The sequence below is a fragment of the Chiroxiphia lanceolata genome, chromosome 5, assembly GCF_009829145.1.
Source record: "Chiroxiphia lanceolata isolate bChiLan1 chromosome 5, bChiLan1.pri, whole genome shotgun sequence".
NCBI classification, from domain to species: domain Eukaryota; kingdom Metazoa; phylum Chordata; class Aves; order Passeriformes; family Pipridae; genus Chiroxiphia; species Chiroxiphia lanceolata.
The window spans coordinates 69,060,962-69,083,462 of record NC_045641.1 but is presented as its reverse complement, the minus strand read 5'-3'; the positions used below and the strand labels follow the sequence as shown (position 1 = coordinate 69,083,462).

The 22,501-nt window shown below is 39.9% G+C and overlaps 1 protein-coding gene across 1 annotated transcript in view; it reads left to right on the top strand.

The window, feature by feature from the left end:
- Positions 1-22,501, top strand: part of ANO2 (anoctamin 2) — a 123,993-nt gene that overhangs the window by 73,783 nt on the left and 27,709 nt on the right. Inside the window, 5 exon segments of the mRNA XM_032688969.1 lie at positions 7,340-7,414; positions 13,399-13,600; positions 17,837-17,948; positions 19,288-19,345; positions 20,197-20,296. Of these exon segments, the coding sequence (XP_032544860.1) occupies positions 7,340-7,414; positions 13,399-13,600; positions 17,837-17,948; positions 19,288-19,345; positions 20,197-20,296 (547 nt within the window).

Below are 22,501 nucleotides of genomic sequence, written 5' to 3'. Positions count from 1 at the left end.
GAAACTACTCAAGGAGCATTTTGTCTTTGAAATGAAGGTAGAATTCTCAGTAACATTGTCATATGGGCATGTGATTTTGAGTTCTTCCGACCCTACCTGTCTAGGTGCCTTACAGCTCATATCTGCATCCTAATACAGTCTAGGTACCTGCTGTTGCTGCAGGGGAGTGTGTGGAGTCTCCCTCACTGGAGATATTCCAGAGCTGTCTGGACATAATCCTGTGCCATGTGCTCTGGGATGACCCTGCTGCAGCAGGGAGGTGGGACCAGATGACCCACTGTGGTCCCTCCCAACCTTACCAATTCTGAAATTCTGTGATTTTGTGAACTGCACATCCTATCTCAGTTCTAATTTATAACCAGAGCTAGTTTTTATCAAGGTACTCGTTGCATGGATGTGTATGTATATATGTGTGAAATGATATATATACATATATATATATATGTAAAATAGAACCACAGAGTGGACTGGGTTGAAAAGGAACCTTAAGATCATCTCACTCCAACGCCCTGCCATGGGCAGGGACACCGTCCACTATCCCAGGTTGCTCAGAACCCCATCCAACCTGGCCTTGAACCCTTCCAGGGGTGGAACATCCACAGCTCTCTGGGCTTTTGAATTTTCTTTTCTTTTTTTTTTTTTAAGGAAGTTCAGAATATAGTGTTAAGACTCATAAGAACTACAAAGTACTTGGATTCAGGGATCCTTTCCTCCAGCGCCTCTGTCGACAGAGATGAGGTTGGTGTCCTGTTTTTCCACCACACTTCCCTGTGCTCCATGACTGGAATTACACCCTCACCTAACCCAGTCATGATCATGTTATTATTTCTGGTCCTGTGGAAGGGGGGTGAGGCATCTCCAGGCTCAGAGATTGGCTACTCACACGTTGCTTTCATGGGTCTTGTTACGTGGAAAGGCCAAGGGAGTGGCCCATGCCAGGGCTGTAGCCGGTGGGAGATTTGCTTCTGATCACATTTTCAGGGAAAGAATCACATCTGTGGGTTTGACTGATTGTTGTCCCCATTCTGAGTAAGTGGTCTCAGATAACAGAAAAGCTGAGAGGTGACCTGATCACAGTTTGTACGAACGTACAGCCCAAACCAAAAAATCCACCAGTAGATGCTCTTAACTGACAAATTTGCAGCTAAATGCCAAGGCTGGAAGATGCAGATAGGCAAATTCAGCTTGGAAATAAGCCATATATTTTCAACAGCTGGGATAATTAGCAATTGGAATGACCTAATAAGGCTTGTAATGGACTGTTCATCACAGAAATAGTCAAGCTATGATTAGAGGTTTCTTTAAAGAAAAAAAAATCAGTTAAAACACATGTATTTATCCTCACAGCAAAAATTGTCTCAGAAGTTGTGTGATTACAAAGGAGACTAAGACTGGGTGGTTAAAAATAACATTGCTTAGCCTTAATATCCATTAATTTCCTTGATTCTTGCACACAATTCTCATAGCTCTCTATTCTGCATTACTTCCACAAATGATTTAGAGTGTGCCCAGTAAACTCCACTGAAAGCTCTCAGTGTCTGTGCTATTCTGCATGTTTCAAAGACAGTAAAAAGTTTTTTAATTAAAGTTTTTGCAGTCCTTCAGATGTCTCCAAATGAGTCTTGGCAGTTTGTTTTCTATGTACAATCCTGAAACAGAACATTGCTCACAAAACACAACCATCTTTACTCTTAAAATGCTGCTTGAGGGAGAAAAACAGAATATGTTGTTCTCTCTTCTAGTGGGTTTTAAACCAAAAGCTCATTTCATTCATTCCTTGTCTTGAGTCTGCGATGCACAGGCAATGTTTTGGGTGTCACACAATTAAAGAAGAGGTGTATGTGATACCACAGTTCATATTTCTAGATACTTATTGGACAGCACAGTTTTTACACAAAAATAAAGCTTTTGTGTTAAAGTATAAATTAAAGTAGAAACCTTGTAAGAATAGTGCAGTTATAAAAATGAGTTACTTGGTTGGTTCTTCCTGGGCATATTTAGAGATGAACTTCTGGATTTTGTCCTTGGAAATATAATTTTGCAGATTTTTGCTGTTGCTAGCTGTGCAAGACCTTACGAAGCCAGGAGAGAGGGGGCTTGGATTCTGTTCTTCCCTGAGCATCTTTTGCTAAATTCCAGTCAATTATTGCAGCTCCGTGCAAGTCCAGTGAAATCATCGGGACTGCCCAGGTGCAACCACGTTGAAGAGCCCAAATTTCAGCACTAGAGTTACAAAGCAGGATGTAGAAGAGAGAAACCTCTTGCTTTGCTCCCCAAGTGCAGGCTGAGCTGGCATGGCTGGTGGTTAGAAAGCACCTGCTTGGAGGAGGTGTTCTCCTGTGGGAAAATATAAATAAACACCTGAAATACTTGTGATCTGAGCAAACTGGTTGTGGTTTAATTTACAGAGAAACATAGAAGTGCTCTCACAGAGCTGCCTGGTGCTGTCCAAGTGCAGTGTATTTCCAGGTTTCCACAGCTCAGAGGCTCACCCACTTGAGGATGCAGAGCTGCACATGCTGGATCTTTGCCATGATAGGCAACTCATAAGGAAATAAACCATCCAGATAAATCTGGATTGTGCTTAATTTTATTTTTATTCTTTTCTGAATTTTTTTTTGTTTGCTAATAGGAAAAGCTGTATCTCTTCAGGGAACACGTTCAGCACCTCATTAATATTAAACAGGAACACTCAGAACAACTGATTTTTTCCCTCCAATACCATTGCAAAGCCATGGCTGTATTCAAAGAAAAAGAAAGAACGATTTTAAAGTGTATCTTTTGGTTTGTCTTTGCCACAAAAGAAAAAAAAAAATCTATATGAGGTTTTCTGTCCGAATATAAATATTTCCCTGCACTACAGCTCCTCTTGGGGAATATTCCCCAGTGTAACATATCTCTCACAGAGATTGTTCTTCAGGTGATCTGTTCCATCTTGTTACGTCAATAAATGCTTACATCAGTGGTCAGGACAGGGTATTGGCCGTGTCCTCTGAGAAACAGGACACATGAATGAATTCCACCAACTAAATAAACCACGATTGCTTCAGTGTGCCAAGTGTTTTGGTAGCAGCCCAGGTGCTGCGGATACCTCTCAGTACAGCCTGTTAGCGGCTAGATGGCACTATTGCCAGCGGGAAGGATCTGTCCCCATAGCAAATATCAAGTGAATTCGTTTTCTTAGCAAGAAACTTAACAGAAGGTAGCTGTCCACTGCCCACTGTATTGAGTTACATTTCAAAGTTTTGGTTTTGCCATGTGTGCTGAGTGACTCAGTGATGTCTTCATCCAGCTTTTTCTTACTTCTTCTACTGGCCCGGCATGTTTTTTTCAGATCTCCCTCTGGCTGAATGCTACAGAGAACGGCAGGGTGATGGCAAAGTCACCTAAGGTTAAAGGAAGCACATGCATGAGGGACAAAGGTGCCTAGATGGCATTACTGACTGTCCTAGTGTCACCCCAGCCAGCAGCCAAGCCACTCACAGCTGCTCCCTTGCTCCCCCACCAGCGGACTGGGGAGAGAATTGGAAGGGCAAAAGCCTGGGTTGAGATAAAGGCAGTTTAATAGGGAAAGGAAAAGCCATGCACACAAGGAAAGCAAAACAAGGAATTAATTCACTGCTTCCCATGGGCAAGCAAGTGTTCAGCCATCTCTGGGAAAGCAGAGCTCCATCACGCCTAATAGTGACTTGGGATGACAAACACCATCACTCCAAACATCCACACCTTCCTCCATCTTCCTCCCACTGTATATACTGACCATGGTGCCATATGGTCTGGAATATCCCTTTGGTCAGCTGGAGACACTCTCCCAGCTCTGTCTCCTCCCAACTTCCCATGCACCCCCAGTGCCCTCACCAGCACTGGCAGCAGGAAAAACAGCAAAGGCCTTGCTCTGTGCAAGCAACTGCTCAGCAATAACAACAACATCTCTATACTATCACTCCTGTGTCAACACAGGTAAAAACACAGCCTCATAGTAGCCACTGGAAGAAAATTAACTCTATCACAGCCAAAACCAGCACAGTGATCTTCTCTTCCTTCCTTTATCCAGTTGTGCTCCCTCATCTTCCTAATTTGCACTGCCAGAGTGTTTGTCACTGCTCTGGACTCTGTTCAATCTGCATTGCTTTTTTCAGTGTGATTTTCCTTGTGCCCTCGCACCAATACTGTAGATGTACCTGGTGCCAGTGGCACCTCTGGAAAAGTGGGTGTAAAAAGGGTAGAAGGTTACCTGGCGAGTGGGGAGAGAGGAGAAAAGTGTGAGATACAGCCCCGAAGGCACCAAGGTGAGAGTAGGAGGGGAGAAGTTACTCAAGGTGTCCAAGCAGAGATTTCCTGCAGCCCCTGGAGAGCCCATTGCTGGAGCAGGTTTATCCTGTAGGATTGAGCCTCTGGAAAGGCCCATGTTGGGGCAGTGAAACAGTGAAGGAGGAAGGAGCGGCAGAGAGGAGTCCCTATGGACAGAAACCATCACCCACCATTCCCCATCCTCCTGCCCCCCTGGGGAGAGAAGTAGAGAGTCAGGAATGAAGGAGTGGACTTGGCCCTGGGAAGAAGTTTTGAGGGCGGTGAAGTGGAGGGAAGTTTAAATGTTTGTTTTAATTCCTGACCTTCCAATCCATTATAAATAGTGATAAATTAAATTAATTTTCTCCAAGTCAAGTTTGCTTGCCCATTATAACAATTGGAAAGTTATCTCCCTGTCCTTATTTCAGCTCACAAGCTTTTCCATCTGAATTTTTCCCCCCATCCTGCTCAGGAGGGAGAGAGCAGCTGGGTGAGCATCTGAGAGCCAACCAAGGTCAACACATTACAGAGAAGGATTAATCTTGTCCTGTTCAGCAGTTGGGTTTTTTTGAGGTGGTCCATATTTCATTTAGTATTCCCTGTAATAAATTGAAATTTTAATAATCAATTATGCTTTTAAATCTTTATTCCAGGAATTATATTACTGAACTCATCAATATTCAAGTGCTAAACCCAGGTGCTGGTGATGTAGATGCCTCTGCACTTCCTAATGCAATATGCTGAGACTACATAAGGCAAACACTAATATGTTCAGTCCTTAAACTCTCCTGAAGTTGGCATTCTTAAATGAATTAATCCTAATGTCTCTTAATGCCTAAAAATGTAGGCTTAGGTACATCTTAGCTTCTTGTATTAATCTCTCAAAGTATATGTCAATCATAGCTCAACTTGCCTAGCTTTTCTTCTTTCTTTAACTATCCAATTCTGTTTATTTAAAAAAAAACCAAGAAAACCCAAAAAGAAAAGGTAGTAGGTAGGGCAAGCAGGGCAGATTGTTACTTCTGTTTCATAATGGACAACTGGTTTCTTAGGGTATTCCCTAGTTTCTCAGTTTTGTAAATGTTGACTCTTCCAGAATGTGAGGTTTTTCTTGACTTGGAAAACCAGTAGGTCATGTTCAAATTCTTACTGATGTTGAAAATACAGTAACTGTCTTACCAAAGCAGTATCACAGAAATAGTAAGCAAACACCCCCTAAACATGAAAAACCGTAGTTAATTTGCTACTCAGTATTGACAACTGTGATTCATATGTGAAAGTTTGGTCTGATGTTATGATTTCTTATTTTTTCAAAACTTCTTAAAGCTAGAGACATTTTGAAGCAATTTTCTTTGTCGTTTTGGCTCTTCCTGGTCACTTTTTATAAATCATAATTTTCTCTTTCTACCTCAGTACGGTTGCGAAATATTTTCTTCTTTCCTTTAACTGCTTTGGCCTTCATTCTACTGTTTTGCTCCTTTAGTGTTTTTTCCTAGTGAAATTATAAAACATGGTATCCTTCAGGCCTTCTTGGAGCATAATCACTTAGAACTTCTTAATGTCCTGTGTAATTGCTGAGCGGCAAAAGCCAAAGTGAAATGAAATGCATCTGTGTGTTCACAGAAATGCTTTTCCAAGTAGCCTTCCAGCCGAATGATGGACTCCATTTATGCACTGTACAGAATATTTATGTACTGCACACGTTGGGCAAAATTGTTTGTGCTTCTGCTTGGGTTTGCTCTGGCCCGTCCTGCCAACACTCTCCCGAAGGAGACACGCTTTGTTTGTGTGTTTGAACAGCTGAGCAGAGGAGAGTGGATGCTGAGTAATCCTCCTTCTCACAGCGTTTGAGGCCCACCACAATGGCAGTGGATGTGTAGACAGGTTGGTGTCTTAGGTCTAATTGCACATCCCAGTAAACTCCCTGAGAAAATCCCACGGCTGCATTTCCTGCACTTAGAGAATCTGCTGTATTCCTATGCTACTCTGGGAAAACCTATGCAAAGGCATAACGCTCCTAGATTTTTATGTGTATCTGAGGACAATTGTGCCTTAGAAATGGTCTGTTGGAAACCTCTGACCTGAATTCTAATCTGAGATTAAACTCATTTAAATTCAGATAACCTTGGGCTAACTGCAGGGTAAGTATGGTACCAGTCCCTGGAATAGCAATGGGTGGTTCACAGAAATACAAACAGCAGCTGGCTTTGTGTCCTTAGTTAATTTGATTATATAGTTTTAGGTTAACTTAAACAAAGTAGTGACCTTATTATTATTTTAAGAAACCTATTTTGAGAGGAGGGAGTCATATTTCTTACATAAATCCATCTTCAAATATCTTCTTTAGATGTACATGTGGCTGGAGATGGAGTTGAGTTTGTGTGGGGAGAGTAAGAGCGTACTAGATTTCACTGATCACAGTTGCTTTAAATTATGCAATGAAGAGGGAGATGCTGTTTATCCATGAGGAAAACAAGGTTGGCAGCAGAGATCACAGAGGGGACTTGCTTTTGTAGTTTCTCTTTCCTATAGAAGAGGTACCAGGAGATGGACTGGGGTGACTTGCAGGAAATACGTGGATTACACTGGGCTAGTGTGACCATTAGACAAAAAAAAATTACTTCAGTGGTAATCAGCATTCTTGTCTTGATTTCTGTCTCAAACACTATTCTTCTGTAATTTTACAAGAAGTAATTAAAAAAAAAAAGATTGAATTTAGTTTTGCTTAAATGTAAATTAAGGTGAGTCACAGAGCTTTCTCCCTAATATGAAATTTAGTAAGACCTGGAAAGTTTTTTTCAAATCATAGTTACATAGGATATTTTCTGATTTTTGCAGACATTTTGTACATCTCATTTACTCTCTTACCCTCTTTTCTCTCCAATTAAACTCTATCCTAAAATATTGGTGTTCCAAATCGCATAATCTTCTTCAAAATCGCAGCAGGGAATTTGAGAACGTGTTCCAACAACAAGTCTTACTAATTCTAGTATTTCCTATCATACAGTTCTGTCATGCCTGTTGTTTTGTCTGTGTGTTTTGTCTACAGGATGAAAAGGAGAAGCTGACGTGCAGTGACCGTATGCCTGGATACGCAGCCAACTTCGGATTGATTTTATTTATGGTAACAAAACCTGCATTTCTTCACATTTATTAGGTGTGAGAGACATTGTGATGAGCATCTTGAGTGGGAACCCTGAACTGGTGTTCTCAAATACGCTAAAAATCTGAAGCTAGGGTTATAACCTCCAGTTTGTGAGAAATACTAGGAGGGTTTATAGAGCTCAGGGCCTACCTCCAGCTTTATTCCCTTTTTCCAAAGGCTGCTTATGGAAGGGCTGTTGGCTGGATGACTTGCTGTAATGGCAGCAGCTCATTATTAGGTTTTGCCTCTCCCATGGGGTTTCTGTTCCATCCTCTGTTATTCACCGTGCATTTGGTTGTGAGCACAGTATTACGTGTCTCGGTCACAGTGACATTCAGAAGCACTGAGCCTTCTGAACAGGTGACATAAGGGTGAAATAACACAGTTGCTGAGGAGTATTTGTCCAAGGCACATTCAGGGATGGACTGCACTGTAGTTGAGGAAGATCATGGTACACAGTCCTCACTTGAGAACAAGAATGAGGTGTGCAGGTCAGCCGATTCTCAAGTGTGGACACCACTGTCCTCATGAAATTTCCAGCAACGCATAAACACATCATCAAGCTGCTGAACAATAGGAAAGAGTGGCTAACAAACCTTAAATTACATTGTAGAGGATCCCATTATCCCTCTGGTTAGTGTAATTGCTGACTGAAAGCTTGTTTTCACATCTACAACCAGTATAAAATGGCCATGAAGTAGGCCTGTTTACACCATCGGAGCATCTAACATGGAAAATTCACTTTGGACCTAAATTATTTTAAAATACCTAAGTGTATTTCTAATTTACTCAAACTTGCATGTATTGCAACAGATGTCCTCTGAAGATTTTTTATTTTTTTTTTTTACTGACAAGCAAAACCATTTTGTGCTCAGATGGAAGACAACTTAATGTCTACACGTTCATAAATACATACACATATATTTATAAAGATGTATGAATTGTATATTAAGCACATTTGCTGTACGTATTAGGTGTGTCCTTCATATATATATGTATGTATTTGCAATACCTTGAGTTAGTTTACCATCCTGAAGCAATACCAACCGTTTGCTTTTTAGACAAAACCTCTAACTGGCACCAGTCATGACTTCACTTAAAGCAGAGTATACTAAGCATGACTAAGCACATAGCCCTGATTTAGCTTTTACAAGTCATTCTTTTGCAGACAAGGTGCTTACATGTGCTCTTGACTTTAACCACATGTTTAAATCTGCCCTAAGCATGAGCTTAAAGAGCTTTCCTGAGTCATAGCCTATGTATTACATTCCCTGCTCACTGTAACTTCTTAGAGAGATTTATGAAGGGTTTATAACCTACAGTTTGTGAGATGTAAAACTCAGAGCTCCAATTCTTCAACTTCTGTTAGAGACTAATGGAACTAGGTTGACTTTCACCATTTGGAGAAACGGGTACAATGATTTTTTTTAGAATATTTTGAACATTATTTATATGTAGGACAACTTGCAAACCTTGGATGGAATTCAAGCCAGCTCTTGATGAGGGAGAGCTGGCTCTGCTTTCCTATGTGGACATTACAATTTGCTCTTTATTGTATGTGATGTTTCCTTTTTTGTCTGCTAGATTAGTTAAACAGGAATTGGAAACATAAAGTTTGTTGTTGGTCTGTGCAATGGAATTGTACTGGGGAAACTTAATTGGTCTGGTCTACCTCCGTTATTCACACAAATTTTTTTAGCTGTAAGCACTAAACATGTAATAGGTAATGAAATCTTGAATTTACATGTGTGTTTGCATTTCTACAGCACACGGACACAGAAGACTCAGACACAGACACTCACACACACACACATTGCAATTTCTAGTGCTGCAGAAGTGCCTGTTGAATTTTTAATACCCCCTGTTTCAGGCCCAAAGGGTCTGGTGTCCCAGATCCATAGGCTTTGTCCATGAAGATGTCTACATTACTATAGAATGATGCTGTTGTGTTCTGTCCCCCACCTTTACATCCCATACTTTCCCTGATGATCCTTAAAGCTGCGAATGGTATTCTAATTGTAAAATCTTTCCTCTTTTTTTTTTTCCCCTCTTTATTTCTGTACTTCTTTTATGTCCTTCACTTTTGTAAATCCTCTTTCAGGAACCCTGTTTTTCTTTTTTTTATTCCTTTTTGTTAAAAGTGCAGGTTGAAAAAAACCATTGTGTTTGTTTCTCTTGCCCAATCGGTCATATTTTACACCACCAAATAATTCCAAGGATTATTTTACACGTTTATGAATGCTTTAAAGTCTGGTCACAGTTCTTTTGTTGTACACAAAACCTCACTGGACTGCAGAGGGGGCCGCAGATCCAGCCTTGATTTAAGCAATGTCTTTTGCAGGGATTTTAGGACAGAAGTTCACAAGTCTTATTTTTGCCTTGTGAGATCAGTGGTAGCAGGAGATCTGAGCTCAGCTGGGCATCTACAAGTTTCACTTGAGTGTGATTAGCGATAACGTACGTCACACTTAATAAACTCCATATTTAGAAGGTGAATTTTGTGGCAAAGATTTCTGAGCATGTGATGAAAATGTTGGTAGCTGCTGGAAGGGAGAGGGATGGTGCAGAGCAATGCCATCTCTGGAGCCTTTCTTTGTGTGCAGCACGTTTGGCTCAGTCAGAGGAAGGCAGAAAACCAATTTGTGTCGTGGCACGAGAGCTCAGCCTGTTCTGCCTTTTGGACCTTTTTGCCTCTTCTTACTCACATGGTGTAATACTTGACTCTAGAATAGCCCTACTGGGGAGCCAAAGAACTATTTGGACATTAAATTTGTTATCCTACTTGGATGAAGGTAGCAGTGTAGCCCACGGGGTTTTATAGCTTCCTTCTCAGATCTAGTTTGCTTTCCTGTTTGTCTTCATTCATACCAGGCTCAGTAGGTGACCTTTCCTGCAGCCAATTTTCACATCTGTTTCTAAGCAGTTCGGTCCTTGACGGACTAGTTTAGATATTAAGGGAAGAAAGTGTTGGCCACAGCTGGGGGGGAGAACTGGCCAGATGAAATGTTGGCAATGACAACAAAACACAAAGCGGGCACTTGAACAAAAGGTGACTGCCTGACCTGGAATTTGGGCAAAAGAGGTATTTTCAGGAATGAGAGAAAAGCTGTGAAGGTACAGGAACCATTCTTTCCCTCTCAGTGACTGTCTAGGGAGTGAGAACTGTGCTCTCACTCACCGTGCAGTCCTACAAGCCCTCCTCAATTTTCTCTTGTTGCTGGATGCACAGACAATGAAGACTCCTAAAGGAGTGTTTTTCCATCTGTATCTAAGCAGATGTTTAAAAACATCTAGGCAACTGACAGTTTCTGAAGCTCTGGTGCTTTTGCAAAGCAAATATTTTTGTTCTTTAAGCAAATAAAACATTTTTTTTGGTAACTTTGTATACCTTGCAAATGCACTGCGTGAATGGAGGAGGCCAAAATAGTGCATTACTCTGATAGTATCTCCCTCTCCAGTAACCTTCCTCATTGCTGTGGATCCCCTCCATCCTTTGGCAAGGTTTAAGAGTTTGCTTGTTCATTTTCCATGATCTGAAGTTTCCTCTTTCTCTGTTCAGTGATGACTGTCCTTGACTCTCCTTCCTCTACTGTTGAGATATTCCTAAGTGGAAACGTGTGATGGAGAAAGGTATCTGTGGAGGCCCAGAGAGCTCATCATCTCCAGAATGATGCATTCAAGTTTACTTTGCTGGTTTCCCTTGTCCACCACCACAGTAAAAACTTTCAAGGAAATCCACAGGGAAAAGAAACAGGAAAAGAGTGTTAGGAAGGTGATTAAGAGGAAAGAATCTGTGGCTCCAACTGAGAACAAGAAAGGATCTCAGGATAACTGTAGAGGTGGAAGGTGAATTAGATTAATTCCAGGTAGGGCTGGTTTTTTTTTCTCTCTTTACTGGGGGTTTTACTCTCTACTGTAGAGATTGCAATGAACAAGAAAAAAGTTATGGTCTTTGTGTTCCTGCATCACTTCTGTCATAGCAAAAGCTGAGAAGGTGGTTCAGCAAGAATCAGATTTTTTTCTGCATGGTTGGTAGGTAAGTCAAAAGAAAAAAGAGAAAAATAGATACCACAATTATAAATATCCTCTCAACACAATTAAAACTACAAAACAAAAGGAAAGAATATTTTATGCCACTGGAAAAGTTTTCAGTTAAATTTGTTTAGGCTCAGGTTCTTTTATTTAGACCATTATTTGAACGAAAAATATTAGCATGAAGCAAAAGCTCATCATTCACCCACATTTCATTTAAAATTATTAAAACAGGTCTTTAAAAAGTAAAAATTAGTTACTTTACAAGATCTAATATTTCATTACTATTTTCTGACAAAACTTATTTATGAATTTCATCTGATATCTCCAGGAGTTTCTCCAAATCATTATCTTTTTAGTATGTTTACTAGTTCTCCATTAGCAAAATGTGCCTTGTTTCACCTTCAACCTTTAATAATGCTCTGAATCTCATTCTGGTTCTTTTGCAATAGTTCCTTTTCATACAACAACCTTCCTCTGCATACAGGAATTCAATAAACTACTGCTGGATCATTAAAATGAGCTGTTAAATTTCCTTAAACCCATGTTGTGAATCTGGGCCCCTAGGCCAAGTGAAATAATTACAATAGTCTAATCTTTCACATTTAGGTAGTCTCTTTCATCTGAGGATCTCAAGATGTTTTACCTAAAATAATGAATGTACAGTGGAATTCTTGCCAAAGGCAAAAATGAAAGAGAAAAATGCATCTTCTCCCCCTTTTTTCTGCTATGAGTATGAAAATTTGCTATTTTTTATTGCTATTTTATTGATTTTTTTTTCCACTATGGGGTGTTTTAGACTTTTTTTTTTTTTTTTTTTTTTTAAACAAGAGTACCATAGGCCTGTGAAATTCAAATTCTTCTTGTGGGAACTTGACCTTAAGTTGCAGGACTGACTTTCCTCATCTCATGGGTCAAGGCCAACCCATGAGGGATGCCAAGGATACCAAGTGATTTCTGGGACACAAATGTAAAGTGAAGCCCTAGTAACCCTTCTTAGGTTAGTCTTAAAACAATAATAACAGGGGAAATTATTTTTTTATTAGTTTGTAAGTTGCCATTTCCAGTGTGCAGAGGTGGGGCAGTTTCAGCCAGTAAAGCCCATTTACCTACGTACACATGAAGGCCCTTCAGTCCAAGGCATCTGAATCTGCTGCCAGAGAAAAAGACCTTGCTCAGTAGCTGCATTTGAACCCAAACAACCCGAGTTTCACCACATGAATGATGTGTGTAACTTTAGTCAGAATGGATATGGCAACTTCAGGAATAGAATCAGTGTCACAGAATCATGGAAAGGCTTGGGTTGGAAGGGACCTTAAAGATTATCTACTTCAAATCCCCCTGCCGTTGGCAGGGATGCCATTCATACAATCATGTTGCTCAGAGTCCCATCCAACCCGGCCTGGAACACTTCCAGGGATGGGGCAGCCACAGCTTCTCTGGGCAACCTGTGCCAGGGCCCCACCACCCTTACAGGGAAGAATTTTTCAATAGCATCTAACCTAAATATCTCCTTTTTTTTTTTTCAGAACCATCCCCCCCCTTGTCCTAAAGTCACTCTCCCTCTTTTTTATAACCCCCCTTGCCCTTTAGGTACTGAAAGGTGCTATAAGGTCCCTCTGGAGCCTTCTCTTCTTCAGGCTGAATAACCCCAACTCTCTCAACCTGTCCTCAGAGGAGAGGTGCTCCAGCCCTCTGATGGTTCTGTGACACTTGAATTGTTGTGCCAGCTTGGAGTTCTGCATCCATTTTCTTATTTGTGTCCCTGTCTGTGAGTTTTGAATTCTCACATTTTCATTTGATTATCCTCATATTATCGTGTTGCTCTAAGAAATAACTCATACCAGTTCATGGAATTAACCCAACATCACAACTTCTGTTTAAATGCCAGTAGCAAACTTGGACTAACCCATGTGTGCATTTCTTTGCAGATTATGCTGACGTTTTCAGCAGTTTTTGGTGTCATTGTGTACCGAATTACCACTGCAGCAGCTCTGTCATTCAGCACAAATGAGACAACCAGGTCAAATGTTCGAGTGACTGTGACTGCCACTGCTGTCATCATTAACCTCGTGGTGATACTTATCCTCGATGAAATTTATGGAGCTGTTGCCAAATGGCTGACAGAAATTGGTAAAACTATCTCACCACATTCCTCTCTAGTACATTACAAGTATTGACATGAGGGGATGCAAGGAGGCTCTAGTGGGAATATTTCCTCCTGGAGAGTGCCAGAGAAAATATTCAAGCCTGTGTAGGGTGAGGTGCTCAGGAGGTGTTCAGGGGGTCAAAGCTGCAGCATGGAACTGTCCCTGGTAGGGATAATGAGCTTGGCCATAATGCCACGTTAGTGGAGCAGGGCTGTTTCCAGGGTGTCAGCTGGTATTCCTGCACTGGCTCTGTGCCAAGGTCCACTTATCTAGACCTGCTTGAGCATTTTTCCCCTGGTATGTGTTTTGAATATACCTCTTTAGGGCTGGGAGCTGGGTTTACTGACAGTCATTAGGTTGTTTCAAAGATGTTGATGACTCTGGCAAATGCTTACCATGGTATTATTAACCATTGCTTTACCACTCAAATTCTTTTTTTTTATTTTTTTATTTTAGAGGCATGTCTGGGCTGGACTTTTTTATAATGATACCTATTTCAGTTAGAGGTTGGCAACATATTTAAGTCCTTTAAAGGCAAGTCATTAATTTGACTAGTACAGAGATTTAGGCTAGAGTATTGTTTTGTTATATACACTAGGCCAAAGATATTTACTAGAAGAGGTTTAGACTGGGGTTTTGTTTTGTTGTATAAATTAGACCAAAGGTGTTTACTGATAGGGGCTTAACATGCAGTTCTTATAGCTACTATTATAGATATTATTTCCCACGTGTTCACGCGTCACCTCTAATTCTAGATGCTTCAAAGTCTAGGAACATGAAGTTATTTATTCCAAGCAACCTCAAATGCCTTTAACTATAGCAAGTGCTCTACCTGTTAGTTTTGGGCATCTAAACTTAGACACCTAAATTAGAAACTTTATGACAATTGGTGCCTGACTACATCACTGCAAATTGCAGGTTCCCTCCCTGCAAAACCTGCAGTGATGTGAAGCTGGCTGGAACCAGCAGACTCCAGACTAAAACCTCGAAGAACTCTTAAGACTTCTGTTTCTTGTTCTCACTTTCTCTGGATGCTTTTAAAGTCACAAATGAATAAAATCTCTTTTAGTCCTGTTTTTTGAAAAACAGGGTAGATTTATAGTTGAGATAATCCTGAATCTTTGAAATGTGGTCCTGTGTTTTACCAGTAAGGACAGCCTATTAGTTTAGATTAAATTCATAAAGTATTTGAAAGAGACGAAGGGAAAGCAATTAATTTTCACAAAATGCCACTGTACATGGTTAACTTTATTTAGGCAACATTCCTAATCATCGATCAGATGTTTTGTTTAAGAACAAAACAGTCAGAATAATCTCTAGTGCTACAAATTACAAGAGTTAGAGAGTTCATTTAGGCAGCTTTCACCAGTGCTAGACTCAGATGCCAAATGCAATCAAAATGTTATAAAAAAATTACTATTCATGTATGCTGATAAATGCTCCTTAACTTTTGAACTTTCATTTTGCTGAGCAGAGCAAAACATACTCCATTCTCTTTTCACACTGCAGTTAATTGACAAGCTGAGGAACACACTTGTTGGGCTGGAGGAATAGCTCTTGACAGCATAGGTTGCTATTGCAACCCCAAGTACTCTTGAATCTTTTTCAACTGAAAAGTTACATCTGTGAGCACAAAAATTGTACCCCTGACAGCAATTGCATTCATCATAGGATCAAAGTCGTGGATCTGCCTCAATACCTGCTCAGTCAGTGCTTGGGGTGGGGGGAAAAGTAGTAGTTTTGTTGTGATCAATACAGAGAGCTCGTACAGGATGGACTAGGACTCCTCTTGTAGGCCCAGCACTGGTGCTCCCTTATCACAGATCAGACCAGTCAAAGTGCAGATTGTATCCTGGCACTCCCAGGTTGAACAGATCATCTTCAGTAATCAGGTGGTGCCAGACTACACTTACAGCTCATGTGCTCTACTCGTAACTTAGAACCACAGAATGGTTTGGGTTGGAAGGGACCTTAAAGATCACCCCATTCCAACCCCCTGCCATGGGCAGGGACACCTTCCACTAGCCCAGGTTGCTCAGAGCCCCATCCAACCCGGCCTTGGACAACCTCTCTGGGCAACCTGTGCCGGGGCCTCATCACCCTCACAGGGAAGAATTCACTGAGGCCAAGAAAGAACCAGTCAAACAGGGATAAAATCCCAAACTACTTGCGTTTGTATCATACAAAAGCAGAAGCTCCTTCAGTGAGCTCAGACTCATTCCACAGTTATCTCAGTTCATTTTCCCCCTGGAAGGTTTCAGCTGCCCAATTTGGGTGTAACATGCACAACCCACCATAATTCATCTTTTTGGGAGGTGTGTGGGGGAATTTTTCTCTGTTCCTAAAACACCTCTTCTGGCTGAATGCATTTCTTGTGCAGCAGACTCGACTGGCTAGAGGACAAATTCTACACATGCCTCTACGGCTATGGTATAGCATGTCTGAGTGTGGGGGGGGAGAGAAGTGCTGAGTGAGCCTCTGGGACCATATAAGGTGTGCAAATGTTCATCCAGAGGCTGAGCTCATCCTTGGGGGGGTTCTCTCTGAGGCAAAGATTGGGATTTTTCTCCCTTAAATTAAGAACGCACCACTGTTAGTTGATATTCCTGCTGCCCTGAGCTGTTCTCCTATGGATCTATTCAGCATGTGGGATCACCTACAAAATGTCCAAATCCCTTGAAGGTTTAATTAAGCTTTTCTATACACCTAGGTGAACAAAGCCTTAGGGGTCATCAGATTGTGCACTGATTTTTAATGAAAATTTGGTTGAAAGTATCACAAATAAAGCCTGGCATTGGAGACTCATTAAGTTGGCAATACCTTTAGTGCTCAAAAAAGCCATCGTGCTCCTTTTTTAAGAAAAAAAACAACCAAAAACAAAGCAAACAAAACAACCAAACCGTGCCCAAAACAAAACTGTGCAAGTACAGCAGTATTCTCAATGAAATCCTTAAAGCCAGAGCTCTGCATCTCCTTATTATTCCCCACTTCTGTTGTGCCACAGAAACTCAGCCAAGAATAATAAAGTTAATTATAAAGTTATCTGCTCTCACATTAGTTACAACCCAGGATGAGTGTGGAAATACAACAGTTTAACCCCTATAGAATATTTAAAAGGGAATTCTACCATCCATTTGAAAAACCTATGTCTTATACGTTCTGCTGCTAAAAAATTTCCATGGAAATTGGAAATAAATCTGGGAACATAGTAATGAATACAGAAAATGTTTAAGCCACATTTTTACAAATTATCTAAAGAAATCTAGAATGTGCCTTTATTTTGCATGGCAATTAATAATTCAGTTAATGCCTGATTCAAAAAGGAGCTTAGTTTTGTGTTTAGCATTAACACACTAACAATCTCATTACAGAAAAAATGCTTGTGTACACAAAGCTAAGGAGGCTTTTAAGGTGTTTTTTCTGCTTGAAAGTCTTGGTACTTTACTTTCATCATTCATGAATTGAGAATATTAATTTTTTTTGTTTCAGTTGTGTAACTGATATACTTGTGTATGTTAATATCTGTAGTCTTACATCCATCAAAGTAATTTATACTGATTTTACTTTGCGCAATTGAATATCAAGATCCAATTTTTTTCCCACTCAAACTCCTGATAACTAGGAGAAGAACCATGTAAATATGTATTTTCTATCTATTTCTATTGTTATATACATTATGATAAGAAATATATGTATTTAATACTTATATTTGTATTAAAATGTATGTATTTAATAAGAGATGCCAGAGCAAATGACAGAGGAGATCTGTGCTAAAATTTCATATGACCTGAAGCAGGGAAAACTCATGGGATCTGCCCAGGTCTCTCAGTAAGAGAATGAAAAAGGCCGGAAAAGTGAGGTATGGTCAGGTCCAGGGCAGATTTCAGAATCTGTTGGGGTTTTTGCTACCAGAGTATTGGATAGACAATCAAGATTAACTTGGGATGAGCTGTCAGAGGCCTGTCAGAAAAACAAGTTCATTATGTTGTCATTATTAATGTTTCTATCAAAGAGCCTCCAATTCCCATCTGGAAATTTGAGAAGACTCTGGAAATCAGGCCTAGTGTGCTTTGGTACAAATTAAAAGTACAAAATCAAAATCAGTATGATCTCAAAGTTTGCAGGTTGGTTATGGGGTTTTGTGTGTATTTGGGGATTCAGGGATTTCTGCACATTTTCTAATTCAATTTTCTTGCTTTATTGGGTTTTTTTCCCCCAGAAATACCAAAAACAGAGAAAACCTTTGAGGAGAGACTGATTTTGAAGGCGTTTCTACTGAAGTTTGTGAATTCTTATGCACCAATTTTTTATGTTGCCTTTTTTAAAGGAAGGTAGGATAAAGATCCTTTACATATAGATATATATGTGTATATGTATTCCTATATATGTCCATATTAGTTGGATCTGTGTTTAAAAATGGGCACTAAGGGCTACCTAACTATGGCCTGGGACTGAACAGCTTCACCAGCTCTGCAAAAATTAGCATAAACAGGGTTGTTTAAAGCTGTCCTTTGACTGGCAGGGCATGATGTTGAGTACTGGCCTGAACCTCGTTCTGAACTGCGACCAGTTCTTTCTAAAATAAGAGTAATCCCCACCTCAGAAAATAATCCCTTTTAGTTCAAAAAGGGTGTTGCTTTTAAAAGTGAAAGGTAGTGCTTACAGGCCTTCACCTTCCACATTTTAGCAAATTTTCCTTGAGGCATCATCCAGAAAAGAGAGGTTTTCCTGTTTTGTTTAAAATTACGGAACTATTTTTTTTCTATTCCTTTCTCATCGTTTTGCATTTTTCTCCTGTATCAAGTTAAATTAAGGAATGGTTATGGTCAACTGGAAGCTGAGGTTTGGCAAATGAACTGATTGACCAAAAAGCTAATTCAGCTGTCCTGCTAAATAAGTGTGACTTCCTATGGGTTCAGGATCACTGTCTTTTGGGACTAGGTCATCCACATGCTTTTGAATGGGAAACTTAAAATGATTGTTTGCTAAAACTTTGGCAAAAAACTGTTTAGAACATCCTCTGGATTCTGTTCCATATCGTTTTTCTGTTCCTTTTGGGGGTTGTAAGATTTGTTAATCTGTAGTCTTCACTAATGCTATTCAGCATCTTTGACTTGAGGGTTAATGATACATTTTGCCAGTAGTTGTAAAGATTGTAAGGCCCCAACAAAAAATATCACTGAATTCTTTATTTTTTTAACCGTATTTTTGTATTGTATGGTTATAATAAAGTCAAATCTCACTGTTTCCCCCTGTGTTGTCAGAAGAGTCTTGATTGTGTATAGATGTGTAAATAATTCTATTCAGGCATTACTCAGATGCAAGACAATATGAGTTAGGATATGTGTTCCCATTTCTATTTGTGATTTCTAATCAAAGGGGAAATTTGTTATTATTTTGTTTTAACAAAGAAAACATATTTTATTAAATTATTTTATCAAGACATATCAGAAAACAATTTGTAAAGGCCTTCTGCTTTGAAATGATTTTAAATGATCAAAGTTGAGTCGGTGCTGAGCCTTTTAAAATTTGTATTGAAGAAGCTGCTTCTGAAATATTGTAGCTAATATGAATGAATAATTATGGTGTTAAAGGTAGCTTATTTTCCTGCTTTTTGTTAGTTCATATTTCCCATTTGTATATTATTTCATAGATTGTTATTGCTTTCAGGTTTGTTGGCCGTCCTGGTCGTTACGTGTATGTGTTCGAAGGGTATCGAATGGAAGAGGCAAGTACATATAAGTACATATGAAATTAAAACAACAAAGAAATCCTTAACACAGAGAAATATGTATACAGTGTATAGACAATAAGGGAAAAATAGAAAGCACATTAAAACAAGAGGTTAAATCTTCACCATAAATAAATAAAATCCAAATTTTCCATCTAAGGCAATTTTATATTCTTTCTCTCTGCAGTTTTGAGTACTTCATGGTCTCTCTCAGGTGAAGCCTCACCATTTCTATGCTTTACAACTGAGCACTTAGGCACAAACAGTACATGATTTGATTGAGGCCGTTGGGAAACTTGAATCTGGCTTCTCCTTCTAGATCACTAGAAGCTTGGAAATTTTAATAACCATTTTAATAGCCCATTGCCATTTGGTGCTAAACCTGTAATTTATTTTTTTTTTTTTCAAAATTCCCTTTAATTGCTGTTGGTATTTCCTTGAAAACGGATAGATGTGCTCAAGGTTTTACAATAAGGCTTACATATAAGTCTTTGCAAGATTGAAGCCTTTCTTCCCCCCTGGGAGACATCAGGTTGGGAGAGTACTGGTGATACTGCATTATGTTTATTACATTGATTATATAGTAAATATTTTTAAAGGAAATATAGTAGCCCCAGGGCACAGTAAGTTATTTCAGAGCTCTGCATATTTTCCATAATGGAGTTTTATGAGTGGAGATGAAATACCTTGTCAAGCACAGAATTGCAATGATGGATGAGCTCCGTGCTCCCACACAAATTGGTGGCAAGGGCAACGGGCACATGGAGACATTGGGAGCTCTCCCAAGTGGGTACTTTTAAATTAATCCTCTTAATCCCTTCACACTCCATGGTTTTGTTTAATTACAGTGTGCTCCAGGAGGCTGTTTGATGGAACTCTGCATTCAGCTGAGCATCATCATGCTTGGAAAACAACTGATTCAAAATAATCTGTTGAAATTGGAATCCCGTATGTATCCCAGCCTTCCCCATTACCATGCCTTATTCCCATGACACAGTAAATTAAAGGCTTGATCCTTATTCAGCTGAATGGGAACTTTTGCCACTGCCTTCAGTGGGTTCTAATTGAATGTGATGATAAATCACATTTTTGGTTGTGGTGAAATGATCTGGCTGTATTTTACACTGAATAATTGGCTATGTCTCCAGCAAATGGCTTAAAGAAAGTGATTGAATATATTAAATAATTGATTTAAATTAATTTTAGAAACCTGGGAAAACACGCAAGGTGTGATAGATCTCTTGGGAAGTTTTAGAGAAGCTTTTGGTATAGCAGTATTGAATACAAATTAGTTTAAAGTGGAGGAGAGCTAGCATGGGGAAAAAGCAATAGCTCATCAAACATGTTAAAATCTAGTATTTGATCTATGACTATTTTATGGGTTTACAGATGAAATGCACACATTTCCAAGGTGTCTGTGTGTCAGTGTGTCACTGTGTGAGGCCAGAGCTGGAGTATGGGAGAGATGCTGACACTGCAGTGGCTGCCAAGGATTCTCAGGGCACGGTCCTCTGCTGCAAATACAGCAGGAAAACCCTCTCTGTCTGTCACCAGTGCCAAGGGGATCTTCAGGCTCTGAGAATCCACTGAGAATGTTCTGCTTCTGCCTCTTGGAAGGTTTGCTTCCTGGTGGTAGTGGCCTGTGAAATGTAGTAGAGGAGGAGTCTGACTTAGATGTCTCAACTCCACTGAAGTTAGTCAGGATCTTTGAGCTCTGGTGTCAGCAGCTTTTGGCTCGCAGCCATAAGGAAGGCCTTGAAGATGTTAACTAGAAACCAAGATAAGAGACACAAAAGATAGGAAATATATTTAAAATGAGCCATTTTCCTCCCTCTTCCAAGCAAGATCTTTTTTTTCTTGGAAGGAATTTAAATAGAAAAATAAAAAAAATCCCAAACAAATCAGATGTGGATTATGGATGGTTTCATTATTCTTGTGTCAAAGTTCAATAGGGAGGCCTGTTTTCTGTCTACATCTCATTGAGTTTACATTTTATATTGAGAAAAGGGTGGTAAATCATTCCAAAAATATCTGACATGTTGAAGGCTTAAAGCTTTCTCAGTGTAATCCTGGGTGACATGTTTCTCGTCTTCCAAAACTTACTGCTACTGGACTTTTTTAATGGTGATTTTATGATGTTGGAAATACTGTATTTATTATTTTTGACTCATGAAAGCACAGGCTGATCCAGTCCAAACAGAAATTCATGTCAAATTCTTTCTCATTTCCCTCACTTTGTTGCAAGAATGTGACCATTTCATCCCATTTTTCTCCTGCATTTCTTCTCACCCACCCTTCTGCCAACAAACTATGGTGGCCTCAATTTTTAAAACTGTTTAGAAACAAACATGCTTTCATCCTCTCCTCCCTAGATAAATAATCATTTCAGTCATAATGCTGTCTTGTCATCCTGCAATAAGCATATCTAGTTTCCCCTTGCTTGTCTGCATTCTCAAGAAAATCACGTATGTATCTGTAGGGCTTAGCCCTCTCACCAGACCTGTTTGCACCAGGAGAAGCACAGAGCTTTACTGAACCTTTAACTAAATTAGAATTAGCCTGCTATTTCTGCATGGACCACTCCACTGATGTGGGCTAGATCCTTAATTGTACCCTGTTCTATGTCATCTGCCCCCCACACATGGGCACAGACACACTTTGGGGACTGATCCATCAGATTTTCCCTTGGTTTTTTTGGGTGTCTACTTTTGCACAGGCTGCACACGGTGATGAACAGTCCTCTTGTGGCAGAAAAATAAATCAATGTCTTTTATCTACAGTTCCAACAGCTGTGTTTTTTCCCTCTTCTTGCCTTGTGCCTCTTTGAGAGTCAGAGTGAATAATACAGATTCATCCATTGGCTCCCTGTATTTTCACTGAGGGCAGAGTACAGGTGCTGCAACCAACCTTTCCCATACAGAAGGCAGAAGGGACCATCACAGATTTGTTCTTCAGAGTCTGCTTCTGTGCTCCACACGTCTGTAACATGGAAGTACCTCTCTGCTAAGTTTTATGATGACCCACATCAGAAGTTTTTTCCTTACTGAAATCTCAAGATTCAGGATTATTTGCAGAAAACCTTTTGATTTTATTCCCCAGAAAACCCAAGGCATTTCAGTTGTTTTGCAGAAGGTCATAAAGCTGTCCCATTTT